This window comes from Vollenhovia emeryi, unplaced genomic scaffold (genome assembly GCF_000949405.1).
Source record: "Vollenhovia emeryi isolate VEMERY1.0 unplaced genomic scaffold, V.emery_V1.0 DF939197.1, whole genome shotgun sequence".
NCBI lineage: Eukaryota > Metazoa > Arthropoda > Insecta > Hymenoptera > Formicidae > Vollenhovia > Vollenhovia emeryi.
This window is the reverse complement of record NW_011967169.1, coordinates 1,017,174-1,033,011: the sequence shown is the minus strand read 5'-3', so window position 1 is coordinate 1,033,011 and position 15,838 is coordinate 1,017,174. Positions and strand designations below refer to the sequence as shown.

At 32.4% G+C, this 15,838-nt stretch overlaps 4 protein-coding genes across 4 annotated transcripts in view; all 4 read left to right on the top strand.

Moving 5' to 3' along the window:
- Window positions 1-3: 3 nt before the first annotated feature.
- Window positions 4-910, top strand: LOC105562052 (the record flags this gene model as incomplete). Its single annotated transcript, XM_012012554.1, has 3 exons — window positions 4-75; window positions 197-352; window positions 819-910. Coding segments are annotated over 3 exons (282 nt in total), but the record flags the coding sequence as incomplete, so codon positions are not given.
- Window positions 911-1,925: 1,015 nt separating this feature from the next.
- Window positions 1,926-4,213, top strand: LOC105562038 (chymotrypsin-1-like). Its single transcript, XM_012012537.1, has 4 exons — window positions 1,926-2,220; window positions 2,756-3,081; window positions 3,266-3,523; window positions 3,962-4,213. The coding sequence occupies exons 1-4, from the start codon at window positions 2,178-2,180 to the stop codon at window positions 4,112-4,114; spliced, it is 780 nt and encodes a 259-aa protein (XP_011867927.1). The 5' UTR covers window positions 1,926-2,177; the 3' UTR covers window positions 4,115-4,213.
- Window positions 4,214-5,059: 846 nt separating this feature from the next.
- LOC105562037 (odorant receptor 49b-like) lies at window positions 5,060-8,282 on the top strand. Its single transcript, XM_012012536.1, has 7 exons — window positions 5,060-5,162; window positions 5,685-5,954; window positions 6,254-6,722; window positions 6,987-7,086; window positions 7,230-7,349; window positions 7,428-7,583; window positions 8,131-8,282. Exons 1-7 carry the CDS (start codon window positions 5,132-5,134, stop codon window positions 8,182-8,184), a joined length of 1,200 nt encoding a protein of 399 aa, XP_011867926.1. The 5' UTR covers window positions 5,060-5,131; the 3' UTR covers window positions 8,185-8,282.
- Window positions 8,283-14,343: 6,061 nt separating this feature from the next.
- LOC105562051 (UDP-glucuronosyltransferase 3A1-like) overlaps window positions 14,344-15,838 on the top strand; it is an 8,393-nt gene continuing 6,898 nt past the window's right edge. Inside the window, exon 1 of the mRNA XM_012012552.1 lies at window positions 14,344-15,025. Coding sequence (XP_011867942.1) covers window positions 14,526-15,025 — 500 coding nt within the window. The 5' untranslated portion in view covers window positions 14,344-14,525. The remainder of the gene's footprint in view (window positions 15,026-15,838) is intronic.

Below are 15,838 nucleotides of genomic sequence, written 5' to 3'. Positions count from 1 at the left end.
GTTATATTGGCGGGTGTTAGTACATTTACACACACATGTCTCTACTGCGCTGTAGGAGAAATTTTGGTTGCACAAGTACAGTACTTTCTTCGTTAACTTATACACAAAATATAACTTACACAGTCTGATAATTAAGATACTTGCTCTAGTATATATGTGATCTAATTAACAGTTTTGCGTATGTCTATTTGTTAAGTGTGATGGAATTTACGAAGCAGCATGCAAATACAAATGGTACAAGTTGGAACCGACGAAAGCAAGGAACATAATGATCATAATGATGCGGGCCAACAAATCGTTATGCCTTAGCGCTGGAAAACTGTTCCCGATGACCATGTCCACGTTTTGTAACGTAAGCTAAGACATTTATACTCTCAAGTTACTCTTTCTTTACCATTTCATATATTCTTGACGTGAACAATATAAATATATGCAAAAATAAATGTATTGTTACACAAAATATAAGGAAGCTATATTATCTATAAGATTTCTCATTTTTATCGAATGGAAATTATAATTGACATAACATTTTCTACGATAAATTAAAGTATTAAACAATTATCTGAAATGTGTAAAATATGCTTTTACATAAGTGGAATGTATAAAGTAGTATCTGAAATATGTTATTAATATTTAAAATATTGCAGGAATTAAACTAATTATTTAACTGCCAGACTGCATTTTATAAATTAATACATAATATACATATAAAGATATTATTACATATAAAGAAGAAGCAAATGTAGTACATATTTACATCATTGATTAAGTTAATTTTGTACGCCAACATACATTTACAATTATTTAAATATTTTCAGTTGTTAAAGACATCAGCCGGTTATATATCGGTTTTGCTGGCACATCGGGAATAAAAATAGAAATCTACAAAAATATCAAATAAAAATCTGATTTTAATATTCATATCGGGAAGTAACAATTAATATATTATTTTATTAAATAAAGAACACAAGCGCGCGCGTCGCGCGCGCCATTTGCTCTCTCTAAAAATTCGCATGGTTTGACAGCTGCAAATAACACGATTGAAGCATGTCATATCGCACAACCCAGTGAGACATGATTCATCGATCGATGTCGAAATGATGTCGAATCGACGTCAATTCGATGATGTCGATGTTGATTCGACGTCGTTTCGACGTCGATCGACGAATCATTTCTCACTGGGAAGCGAGACAACCAATCAGCATCTCGAAAAAGCGACAGCAATACTTTGAGACTTTCGACTATCGATTTAACACGCCTTTTTATTCATATTGGGACTAGTTTGTATATAAATGTGATAAAGTTTATTATTATAAGATATATGTATACATGTTTTACTTTCTTGTTTTAAAAACTTGTCAAACACATATATTACAATGTTGTCGCATTATTTTTATTTAAACTGTACGTTGCTTTCAATATTATGGAAAGACGCATGACAAACACAATTAAATTTATTATTTACAAATCAATGTCATGAATTTGCAATGAAAAGATGTATTAATAAAAATGCGGTTGCTTTTAAATACTTTTAAGTGTTTTAATAGTAACATTTTGAGAAATATTTTTTAAATTTATTTTATAGTCAAGTAGTCAATTTATTATGCAATACATGTTTTAAAATCCTCTATTTTTATTTAAAAAGACAAACAATCCTTTATATAAGTCGTTCTACAAAGCAGAAGAACTTTGAGATATTCTTCCAGTTTAAGATAATTTAATTTAATACTGAAAGTTTTCTCTCATATATATATATGTATTTATTAACCATATACTGAAGATTAAAATACTAAAATTATTTTGCATGCTAAATCCCATTGAAATGCAACAATTTTTATTATTGTATTGTTAAAATTTTATTATTAACTCATGATAATTCAGATTATTTTCATGAAAGTATACATTTCATTCGCTTAACATTACAAATATCATTCATAATGCACGATTGATCATAAATTCAATAAAGACACAAGCAGTATCTTAATTACATCGTTCTTAATTAAATATCATATAACTGCGATTTCCATGATAATCTCGTTATGACGCAAATTGGAATAATTAATATTATTCACAGCTGTGTACATACTTCGATACATATATAAATTGTACCGTACGCATTAGTCATTACTGTGCTTCCCGAAGTTTGTCAGGCGCGGTGTGAAAGCAGACCTACCACAATGAAACAACTGTCGTGTATCCTGATCGCATTGGCGATCGTAGGTAAGTACATCACGAAATTGATAATAGTTTGTGTGACAATTTAACGAGTTTTATACACTAAATTTTTCGCTTTCTAATTATTTATTTACCATTCTAAAAACTTGATACGTTTCGACTACACATATGTATAAAAAGTGTGCATGTAAATTACTTTATTGAGTTCTTATATACTGTGCAACATACTTAATCTTCGTCACATTCCATATTGTATTTATCGTATTTATCGTATTAGCTTTATTTTATATGAATTTTGAAAATTTGGTCTAAAAACAGAAATGAATCCTATACTGTCTTATATTAAAAAACAAATAAGAGCAAGTAAAATTTGTAAGTATAAAATTAGCAAAAATTTTTTCTTAGATAAATAATGTGAGATAATGATACAAATAATTCTGTTTGATCATGAGAATAATAGCATACAGTTTCGGTAATTTGATATTCATAAATTAGTATTGCATCGTATATTAAAATAAATTAGAAAAACTTATTAATATATTGTATGACATTAGAAAATTACTTCATTATACGTTTGTAGGTGTTTACGGCGATGAACCAGACAAGTTAGTAAATGGAATACCGGCGAACATAAACGACTATCCGCATTGTATTTCCATGAGGATGAACGGCAACCATATGTGCGGTGGTAGCCTAATTGATAAGCAATACGTTCTAACTGCCGCGCATTGCCTAGTGTCTTTAAAGCAGAACCCCTCTCTATTGAAATCTGTGACCGTTTTTACTGGCACGACCTATCTCAATTCGGGTGGACAGGCTCATAAAATAGCTAATGTGTGGTACCATGAAAGTTACGACCCCAACTTCCCTTCGGGTAGAGGACCTTACGATATCGGTTTGATAAAGGTAAAACTTTAAAACATACTAAGATATATAATATCAGTTTGTGACATATTTGTGGTGTGCACATACGATATACCTTTTGTTATTAATTAATTATAAAAGTAATTATACACACGCGCGCACGCGCGCGCGAAACATACTTTAATCACTCTTACAGCCCAATTTATTCAACATAAAATTGTTTTAGCTGGCTGCGCCCGTTCAGTTTGGACCAACACAACAGCCAATTAAACTCCCAACGAGAAATATAGCTAAGGATGATAGCGTTACAATTGCAGCATGGGGTTCTACGGGTTTCAGAAAAGCCATACACAACAACTTGCAAAAATTGCACGCGAAAGCCATGCTTCCAGACTTATGCCAGCAATATCATAAAAACTCTATGCCCATTCACTCATCGAATGAATTCTGTACCCTTATCACCTACGGAACTGGATTGTGCAATGTACGTAACATTATATTACATCTAACAGAATGCATTTGATTTTATTATTGGGCGTCTCTTTATATTTAATATTTTCCGTCTGTACACATGGCATTTTCTAATTACTGTTGTTGAATCGCGATGTCATATTGAACATCACTCACCTTACATTATTACGTTCCTTCTATCTTATCCAGAATATAATATTTTACATCATAATTAATTTACATTTGTAATGACATCGCTTAAAGTAGAATTCTCTTGCATACCTTACTTTTCTCTTTACCATCTTAATTATTCATAAAAATGATAATATGCCAAATTAGCAGAATTTTTTCTTAAATAATAACAATTTTGAATTTAGTATAATACGGAAAATATTATCAATTGTTTCACTTATATAAGAGATATTGAATATCGTATTTTTAAAAAATTAATAATCTTCAAATTATGTTGCAGGGTGACAGTGGTAGTGGACTGATTCGTGACACCGACAATACTATTGTCGGTCTGGTGTCTGGTGGAAGACCGTGCGCCTTGGGTTATCCAGATGTATACACTAACGTTTACTCTTACATTTCTTGGATCAAACAAAAAATGAATTCCTACTAACATTCTTCATTATGTATTGCATACTCCTAATATTTAATAAAGACTATTGAGCAAATGTATATCTTTTATATTATTATTAACTTGCACTATTTGTATAGCTCTTACTAAATTCTCATTAGTGTGACATAATGCGAGGGTAATAAGAAGAGTCACTATAGCATTCATCAATGAATTCATATGCGACGTTCTCGTCGCCGATCCACGCAAGGCACTAGCTGACGTTGGCTCGTGTCGAGGGTGGAAAGTACAACCCCAGGATGCATCAACGTTACTTCACATACAGAAAAGTAAGATGAGAAAAGAATGGTATTAAAATTCTACCTTACTGGTGCGAAAACTTTGGCGGTTATGGCTCTTGCGTGACGGTTGTACCATCGTGTACATACATCACGCACAACTTTGTCAATTACAGGTGTATGAAAGCCAGGGACGGCATACTATCATTGTCTTGATCAAAAAGAAATAAAAAATATAGAAACTTTAAAAATCCGTATTTATACAAGATTACATATTCGCTACAAATACCTACGATTGTCACATTCATAGAAAAATGATGTTACTAAAAATTTTTTAATATTGCTAGAGGCTAAACTTATATCTTTACTTAACGCTGACTGCTCAAATTTATTGCGGCGTACTACGTTTGTTGTATTAGTACATTAATTCACACATCATTTATATCAGATATTGAATATTTCTCGACGAAATTAAAAGTCAGCTGATAACTGCTATAAGTGCAGGTAAAGTATTTACAGCTGCGGCCCTGTCGCACGACGCATCGCGTTTCTCATTTCAGCCTTTCCGTATTTTCACTTTTTGTCTGTGAACATCGCAACTGACGACCACAATAATTATACAGTTTGACAGTTGTAATACTTACGACTCCCTACATTATAAAACGACCACGGAATTGGCGAACTTTAATCGAAGCGACATACCACAGTTAGCGTATGAAGACTACAGGGTATACTTTACGCACGGGAGAGAATAAAACGTCTTGGCTCTACACTTTCGAGCATGCTTACGGATAAGTTAATGAGACACGCAGGTGCTTATAATCACTTTTGTACTAAAACAATGACACGTAACCAAAATAACTATATACAATACATTGTATTATAATAGAAATCGTACGTTAATCGCATCAAGCTATTGCCTAGAACATTTCACTTAACTTTTTATGTTGCAAAAACATACAAGTTCTATGCCTATTATAATGATTGTTACTATAATTATCACTACCAAAATTTTTTCAAGTATTTATAATAAATAAACGTTTTTATTATAAAATCTTACTATCAATTGGCAGATAACAGTATAGTAAAAAGCACTCAACATAAAATCTGTAAGAATATAACATTATACATACGATAGTACCTATACAATATTTTATTAAGGTGCATTTAATAATAGACGTTCTAAGCATAAAATATAATACATCCAGCAAACAACCCGTGAAAATATTTTCAATTTTCTGAATACATATGTATATACATACAATTCGAGATCAATCTATCAATATATCACTATTATCATCAATTGTACATTGAAATTATTTGTGCCTAGGCAGACTTCGAATGGGCAACCAAGCCAAATCGAATTGTATTAAATATTTTTGGCCTATGGCCAAATGTTCGTGAAAATCCCCGTGACAGATTCTTCTCGAATTTGAGGGTGATATTCACATTTGTCATATTTGTTTTTACTGGAGTTACTCCAGCCATACATTCCGTAGTGAGAATTTGGGGTGATCTGATGTCAATGATAGACAATCTGCAAACCATTTTACCATGTATAATGACTATAATAGGACTAGTTGTTATATGGTGGAAGAAACCAGGTAGGACTCTCTCTCGTATTAGTCACGAATGCTCTACATAAAACTCGTAACTAAGTCTCCTCTAAATCGTAATTAAATCTCCTCTAAAAATTCTAGTTTTCAACAGTTATAATAATATACTTACTTTCGTAAAAGAAATATTATATGCTACAAATTATTTATTTTAAAAATAATTATAAAGAAAGAGAGAAAGAGGGAAGCTTTAAGAAAACTATCTACCCATTTGTATATTTGATTATACCTCCTGTCTTTTAACTTTAAATTTCATGTATCCATTAACACAATTTTTCATTTTCAAGATCTTTTACTGGCCATAAGTATGATAGCTGAGGATTGGATAAAAATCAAAAGCGATAAGGAACGGTGCATTATGATAAAGCATGCTCAATACGCTCGAATTCTCACATTGATCGGTTATTCCTATATGTTTCTGTCAGCTTGTTTGCTCGTTCTTCTACCTTTCTTCGGGAAGTCTGTGAGATACATGACAAATGTCACTGATCCAGATAAGATCTTACCCCTACAATCCCATTATATCTATGATAAAAATCAAAGCCCGTATTTCGAGTTTTCCTACTTCACACAGTCCCTCATGGTCGTTATGTGTACTGCGTGTTACAGTAGTATGGATAACTTATTCGGATTACTGGTATTTCATTTGTGCGGGCAACTGGAGAATTTAAAAGACAAGCTGATTAACAAAAATATATATGAAAACGATAACAAAACTGTAGCCTTTATCGTGAAGGAGCACATACGACTAATCGAGTTCCGTACAAATTTTAATATCTCAACATCTATATTTACCGAATTAATATATTGAACATTTACAACTTTTCTAAGTTATTTTTATTGTGTAAAATTTTCCATAAGAATAATAATAGTGTAAAATTTTTCTCATTAAATATTTAAGCTGTGTGACACATTTGAAAAGTTTACAATTACACAATTAAAGTTCTAAAGAAATGTAAATTATTTTGAAAACCGTGAAATGATATACAAACGTCACTAAATGACGAAATTCTTTTTAAGATATGTTCATATTATCGAAAATATATTTACTTTATTATTACTCGGATTCTTTGTCTACATCGGCTTATTATGCAGTTTATACGGATTTCTAATAATCGCAGTAAGTATTCAAAAATTTCTTCCATTTTTACATAAAATAAATATACATATATTTGAAATGTAAGAAGCTAAAATATTTCTTTTATAATAATAACAATTAATCATATAACAAATTTGTGTAATATTGTTTCATTGATTTTCTAGATACTTAAAGAAGGAAAGAAAATGTCAATAATGCGCTTTATATATATCACTTCTGTTGCAATAAATGTTTCTGGACACATGTGTCTGTTGTGCGCGGTGAGTGAGCTTTTAGTAGCAAAAGTAAGTATCTACAAATATATACGAAAAACATAATATATAGAGATAACAGAATTATACATTGTGATGTCACTTGTAAAGAGCGAAAGTATATATCATGCAGCTTATGAGCATGAATGGTACAAATTGAAGCCAGAAAAGGCAAAGTGTTTGCTCCTAATAATGGTTCGAGCTAAAAAGCCTTTTTATATTATGGCTGGGAAAATAATTCCTATGACATTGTCGACGTTTTGTAACGTAAGTGATTATACTAATTAATAACAACCATCTCATTGTTTAAACATCTTTAATCGTTTTCTAATAAGACATTAATTGTAAAGATATTTTATTAATGAAGAAATAAATAAATCATCACAACGAAATTACAATAACTTAAAAATTGTGCTGACATCATTTTATGTTTTATCATAGTAATGTAATGTTAACCCTTGTTGGTCATTGTAGCGTCCAAAAGATCCCAACGCAAGTTTAAAGCTTTATACCCGTAAGTTCTAAATTGAAAATTAACCCTAACCTTGGTTATAGTAAAATTAATATTTTCATAAAAAGTCTACTTCCCCTTCTCATACCAGCTTTCAAATTTATTCTCTCATTTTTTTTATTTAAATATACACAAATAGTATAAACACGGCACGGTTTAAAAGTGGATGGAGTCAATTGGACCTCTGTGTGCGCAATATGTGATTTTCAGAAAGTGTAACCGACAAGAGTTAACGTATTACATATAGTCTATATTGTTGGCAATGTAACATTCTAAATATTTACTGTATTTCATGTATTATAGTTGATAAAAACATCAGCTAGTTACGTATCGGTTTTAATTGCAATACAAAATTAGAAGAATCTTCATCTATATATGTAGTACCAACAGAAGAAAAATGTAAAAAGAGTAAACACACACGTGCGCGCGCGCGCGTATTCTTTTGTTTATAAATACATATATTTAACATAATATAATTTTAATTGTAAGTGTGTCCAAAATTAAAATCTATTTAAATAATTTTCTTTATTTTGGTTAATTGCATTATTTTATGTAATTATAGTATCTTACTACCGTTCGAAGTATTTATTGGGCCTCAGCAACAATAATAAAATTTAATATCAATAAATATATTGAGAAATTAATGAAAATTCGTATGGCTCAAATGTGTGTGTGTGATAATTAAAGGAATAAAGGACTAAGAGTCGTGACAGGGTGTTAGTGTCTAAATATTTCATATTTTAAATTTATTACGAAAAATACTACCTCAGCCAGGGTTTGAACCTGGACCTTCCTCTCTCTAAGCGGGCCTTGCACCAATTCGACCACTGAGACATGTGGTAATATTTATCGCAATAAACTGTCTATTAGAATTGCAATTAGAATTAGAATCACGCCCAATAGCCGACAAATGGACGATGAAATTTCATCGTAACTAACAAAAAGACAAAATTGTGGTAGAAGAAAAAGGTAAAGAGCTTTTTTGATCAATATAAGATAACAATCTTTTTGTTGAAGGATGCTGAAAATAAAAGAATATAATATTATAAGTTAATGAATTAGAATATCATGTTTCGCACTTTGCAATCTTCTGCTTTAAATTACATTTATACAGGGTGTCAAATTCGTTTGTGTTTTGGAATGGTCACAAACGAATTTGACACCCTGTATATAACTTTTCTATTAATAGTTGTATGTACACGCTTTTCATAAATTAATAAAATATAGAACATTACGAAATTACATAATATGCAGTAAAGGATACTATCAAAACCTGTATAAATGTATATGTCTCTCCGTGTCTCTCCCTGTCTCTCCCTGTCTCCCCCCTCCTACTAACAGAATAATTGCTATTGATCTCTCCATAATTCTGGCATTCCTTATATTTAAAAAAAAATGTTTTAATTACAAAAACATACGCAGTGACTGGTTTACTAATGATATAATGCAAGAGTAAAAATTAGTCAATATTGAATTCATCACTGAACTTCACATGTGATATACTGATCACCGATTCACGCAAGACTATAACACTAATGTTACAGCTTGTATCGAGCGGAGAAGGTGCAACCACAGGATGGTAAATACAACAGATAATTGTAAAAATATTTCAATAATAAAGAAATAATTAAAACATTATAAGAAAAAGTTGAAAAAATCATAATAAATTATCAATTATATTGACGTAGTTATATCTTTCTCTCGTAGTAATATAAACACATTGTATACAGTCTGTTAAATGTTATATATATATATATATTGACAATAAAAAATATTATATTAACAATACATTTTAAATATTTATTATATATATAAAGTAGTTGGTAAAAACATCAGCAGTTTGCATGTCGGGTCTATTCGTACTACAAGATTTAAAAAATCAATTTTTACCTGTATACGTACACGTATGTATATTCAGTAAAACATATATTTAAAGGAAAGAAATATATAAAAATAATACATAACATTAGATTAAATATCACAATGATGCAAAAAGTCGAAATATATAAAATTCTTATGAAATATCTCTATTTATCTAATTCAATTTCATTTAAATAAAAACACTTTGACAACTTTGCGAATCGTTGTTTATGACAATACCAAAAGTTTTACACACAGAGATTAGTACAATAAACAGCACATTTGTATCATACATTTATTTCTCACATTACAATATCCTGTGGCTATAAAAAAAAGATTCACGAGTGTTTCAGCCTTTCACATCGTTCAGAAATACATATCACCGTAAATCATAATCACTTACCCTCACTAGATGAAAGAAACCGTAGAACTATGTTAGTTATTATTCTCTAAATATTTAATCCCATAACCGGAACGACACCCGTAACATTATCCGTAAAATAATGAGTTCTAATGTTACAAACTTACTCGTATAGTAATGATAATCCCGTTTTCTTTGATCCGCAGAATTTGCACCCGCGTAATTTTAACTAAAAAAAATTAATTACTCAAACATATAAAAATCGAAGAACTGTTTCACTCACATCCGAGCACGACGACGTCAACTGTTACCGTCGCGTTACCAAAGGATACTGTACACAAAACATACGGTAAACCCGGCGCGCATGAGTAGTCGGAGAATTGCCGTGGTGGTGGATAGTGGCACACCCCCGTGTACAGAACGCGCATGCCTCATTGTTGCTCAGACAGAAGAGAGGGATGATGACGACAGGAAAGCAATAAAGTACAGGCAAGAAGTTTGCAATTGTCGATAGCACGTTTTACGACACACATTTCAGTTAACTCTATAAGCTGGGACGTACAAGTATATAGAGAACAGGGACGCATGGTCATTTTCAGAGTTATAAAACTCAAAAGATTACACCCAGAGAAAAACTTCCGGATCCAATGCTATTGCACTTCAATGTCTCACAAAATAGAATCGATATAGCGCCAATCATATTTATTATAGAGACAGGAATATTTTAATCTCACTAGAGATGACCAAACGCGCGCTTCGCGCGCGCAGTTTGTAGTTGAGCATTGTATATTTTTGAGAATTTCTATACATGCAAAGAAGTAATTGTATGTGCAACGTCAATTTAAAATAAAAAGTAATTTATCACTCACTGATACGATTCGCAACCGCAGAGTTGTATGTATAGTACATCATGTATGTTAAACTGTAAAAATACAAATATGTATATGATTAGTATAGACTAATTGTGTCAAATCGAAATTATTATACTAAATATGCTTCATATTTTATTAAGTACCTTAATAAGTACCTATTTTTAAAAATAGGTACTTATTAAGAGAATTATATAAAATACTGAGGAAGTCTTCCTTTTAAATATAAATTCACAAAATTGTATACATTGGTTTTGTCTCTAACACTTATTCGACTCCTCGTTCGAATCATTTGAATAAATAAAATAAAACACGGAACAGATGCTTTATTTTGCACAAGTAATAATTAAATAACATAAAAATATAAGACACTTACCTTACGATTTCTCCGCCGTTGCCCGATGCCTCCTCGGCCACCTCCTCCTCTCAGATTTCCTTGTTGCACTTACACAACACTCACTCGCGAAAATCATCGATCGCGCGAAATTTCCGGCACTCCCGTACGCGATGTGAAATACCGCGAACACACGAAATATTATTAACTTTTGCGTTATCGGTTTCCAAGACTTTCTATCATACAAATTACTCAAACTAACAACTTGCATTTTTGATTCGGAAGAATAGGATAGTGGATAAATCACTTTCGAATTGGCGATATAAAACGCAACGCGAGCATCGGAAACATAATCTGCGGCAAAGAAATAATGTAACGACGTGCAATAAGCGACTTTCTTTACTTCCCGCCCGTTCGAGTTGCGAAGAACGACAGAGCAAAGTCGTACAAATTTCTCTTTTTTCCCGAAAATGGAACAGATTACACGAAATCGACAGATAATTAAAAGCGCGTTGCGTAAACGAGATGTAACCGCGACAAAGTACCACGGTTTACATTCATATTTTAGATGAGTTGATAAAGAGATACGTTGATAAAGAGCCGTCGCCACAACTTGTAAATCGTTTCTCATTACAAGTTGTAGAAACTTGATAATCGAGGAACGTTACTTGTTACGGATAAAGGTGTCCAAATCAATAGCGTTTTATCCCTGCATTTATCGCAATCGAGTCTTGGAAACCGATAACGCAAAAGTAATAAGCGAAAGTAATAACACGCACGGAGCGACTCTCGCTGCTGCCTGCCGGCACGACGTTCGGCGAGCGAGTGAGAGCGCAGCGACCTTCAGGCACACGATGGCACGCAAAAACATCATACGTCACCGCGCCGAGAGAAAAACAACTACGAACGTTGAGAATTCGTTGTCCCGCCTACGAAATGGAAAATTCCGTACTTAATATTTTACATTACTATTGATTAAATTAACGATTAATTCTGTTCAATCGAGAAAATGTTTCGAAACGAAAATCGTTGTTACTTAAATTCTAATTACTAAGATTAGAGATTTTACTTCAATAGTTGATGCATACAAATGTATTATTTCTAAATTGCAAATCTTCATTCACTATGAATCTAAAAGAGAAGTTAAGCACTCCGCGCTTCGAGAAAACTAATCGACATCGCGGAAAGGAGGCCTCAACTGTTCGATATTAACGACATTCGCGCTGGTAACATCTCTTTTTTAGAAAGGGAAAATGAAAAATTCTAAAATCTGGAATAAAATGATAGTACGTATCGTCTTCTGTCGAATATCGTGGTACCAATTTCGTGCGTTGTAAGATGGAGGGAAAATATATTCTAAACGCAAGAATATACATATAAACTTACATTTATATAAGTTGCTCTCGTCTCAATATAGTAAGTCAATCTTTTTTAATTCGATAGAGGGGAATAAGAATTATTGATTTAATTATGATATTGTCTTATTTTTATATTAAATAAGGTTGTGAGAAATAGAAATGCGTCAAGAATATTTTTTGTCTCGGTAACAGAAATCCTTTCCGAGGGCGCACGCTTCAGATAAACTTGCAATAAAATCAGCGACTAAAAACTTAAGAAGAGTAATTAAGAATTCTGAAGATATTGTTATTTTAAGGTAATATTGTTGTTGCTTAATAACTACATTTTTATCTACGTTGTCCTGCTGGTTGTAATAATTAATCAGTTTGCGTCATATAACTGACAAATTTGTACAGATTCTCTTTATTATTTAGTTTCTCCGTTACTATAATTCTATAAATGTGAGCAACATCTTCAGTTGCGGCCCTATCCTCTGTCATAGCTTCTGTTCACCCTACTTTATTAGCTCGAGTATGAATCGATATTTGTAACGTTCATAGTTCTCTACACTCTATACAGGTAGAACAATCGCCAAGTTTGCAAGCTTATATGCGGAAGAGATTGTCCTAGAATATATTCTTCGTCCGGAAAAACATTGCCTACAATATATCTCAATGTGGACATTATTTGGCCTAATAGAAATGCAGGTGCTTGTAATAATTGTATTTTCTTAAATATTATGTTTCCTATGACAATGTCTACGTTTTCTAATCTAAGTGACTCGTCTACCTTCTGGTAACGTAAAAAATCAATTGTACCAGTTTTAAGTATAAATTATACCTATAAGCAAGGTATAATATTGCTTAGTGATGCAATATTGATCAAGTTACCGATTATACCTGTTGTATAACGATGACTATAGTATAATGATTAACTAAACTAGCAGAAACTCCGCTATCATATTAGGAGCCTATCCTATAATAGGGAACTTGCCTCTACAACTATGTGCGTGCATATACATATATACGTACATACGCGCGCACGAATATACACGGATGAAAATGGTATATCATAAAAAGATAGAAAATAAATGGAAATCATAATCTAAAAGATGTATATTCTGAAGTATGTAGATACATCGTGGAAATTTTCAGACGGACTTCGGCAGATGGATTCCGACACGCTTGGAACGCATCGCTCGAGGCAATTTTACCACCACTACCGCTCCAGCTCCATTATCGTGTATCTTGGTGCATCTTTTCTCTAGAGGGAGTCTACGGTCGACGGCCAGTATTCATACCAACTGACTGCCAACGAACTCGTGAAAGACATTCTCTATAAAAGTTCAGACTATAGGCAATATATGGAAACATCAAGTCGTCTTTTTCGCCAGTTGTTATAATTTTGATACAAGATTGTCATGTGTTCGAGCAGTGAGTAATAGTACAATTTCTCTTCATTGTGCATACAGTTTAGAGTGTCACGTATCATTTACGAATTTGCAAAAATTATGACTGTGACGTTTATTAAAGCGTACATACGTGTTGTAATTGTGCAATAATGTGTTTTGCGTGCAAAATGCATACGCCTACAAAGAGATAATAACATTGAGATTATTATATCACTAATTTATGTGCGTAATAATCTTTAGTCAACGGATAATTAAGTCCATACACAATGTACAGAACGTTACTGAAAATACATTTGACCTAAGAGGCTTTATCTCGTTTCACAATAACATGTCTTTTTTTCAGTTATAACCAGTGTTCCCCTAAATGAAGTGTGATCAGTAATTGTGGTTGGCCAGTTGCGACGATAACGAGCACTGTCTAGTCACTGCGCATTGGTAGATCAGAGATTACGTAAGACGTAAGGTGTCGGTCGAATGTAACGTATATTGACGTACACGAAATCGCGACGAGCTCACTAAATCAATATGAAGGTGTTGCTACCGGTTTTCCTCGTGATTTTGGCTTGTGACCAAATTGCTAATGGTTTGCGAATTCTCGGTGTATTCCCGTTTCACGGCAAGAGTCATTTTATCATGCAAGAAGCACTGATGAAGGATTTAGCGAGACGCGGTCATCAGGTAGATGTCGTCACGCATTTTCCGTTGGAAAAGCCGATACCCAATTACACAGATATCAGTATAAAGGGCACTCTTCCACGCGTTGTGAACAATGTCACTGCGGAGGAAGCACAAGCTTTTAGCAATCCATCTATAGCCTATTTCGTGGCCATGGCCGGACATAACATTTGCCAGTTGTTGAGCCATCCAAAAATGCAACAGCTGATCAAAAACCCACCGCAAGATCCTCCCTATGATATGGTCATTGTAGAGGTATGCTCGATGCTTTCAAATATATATGTTCAATCATTCTTACGTATGCATAAAAATGTGATGCAAGAAAATTCCTATTATTTCGATTTAATGTAGACATATTAATATTATGTCTACGAATCGCATTTTTAATATGGATTATAGATATTTTGATGAGTTTCGTATTGGTTGTCTTCAGAAAAGATATCAAACTATCCTCTGAAATTTTGTAATCTTCTCATTTTTTGGAACCTTGGTAATTAAACTTTAAATTTCTTTTTAAAACTTATTTAATATTAAACGTGAAATAACATTTTAGTAATTATATTCACATCCCTTTGGATATTAATTCGCGAAAAAGGCTTTCGTCTCGGTTGTGTTCATTTTAACACGAAAGTTGTTATTATACTTTCTGTCTGGTAAAAATAATATAAATAAAGCATTAGCGGTTTCAGAAAACATTGTACGAAAGAATCATCAGGAAAGTAATCAGCGCAAATGAAAAATGGTATATAACGTGTTCGTATTTATCACGAGTTATCAAGTCATTATCACGAGATAAGATAATATCTACTAGCACATAAAGTGTGACGAAATAATTGATTTAAAAAAAGCGATTGTAGTCGGAAAATTGTATAAACGAAGAACATGATTTTTTAAATATACGATATGCGGAGATAATTAATAAAGTTAAATAAAACGCGGTTGGATTAAAAGCAAACATAACATCATTAAATGAAAATTATTACCGCTTTTAACGAGATATTAATTAACTGACTCACGCGCTTCAACCTGCATGTAACATAGCAAGTCGTTAATTATTCATTAATTATTAAATATTTATTACGCACGACAGACAACGCTGTCTAATTTTATTAAAGTTGCAACATTTTAGCACCGAAAAGCAACTTTTGACACAGAAAATCCCA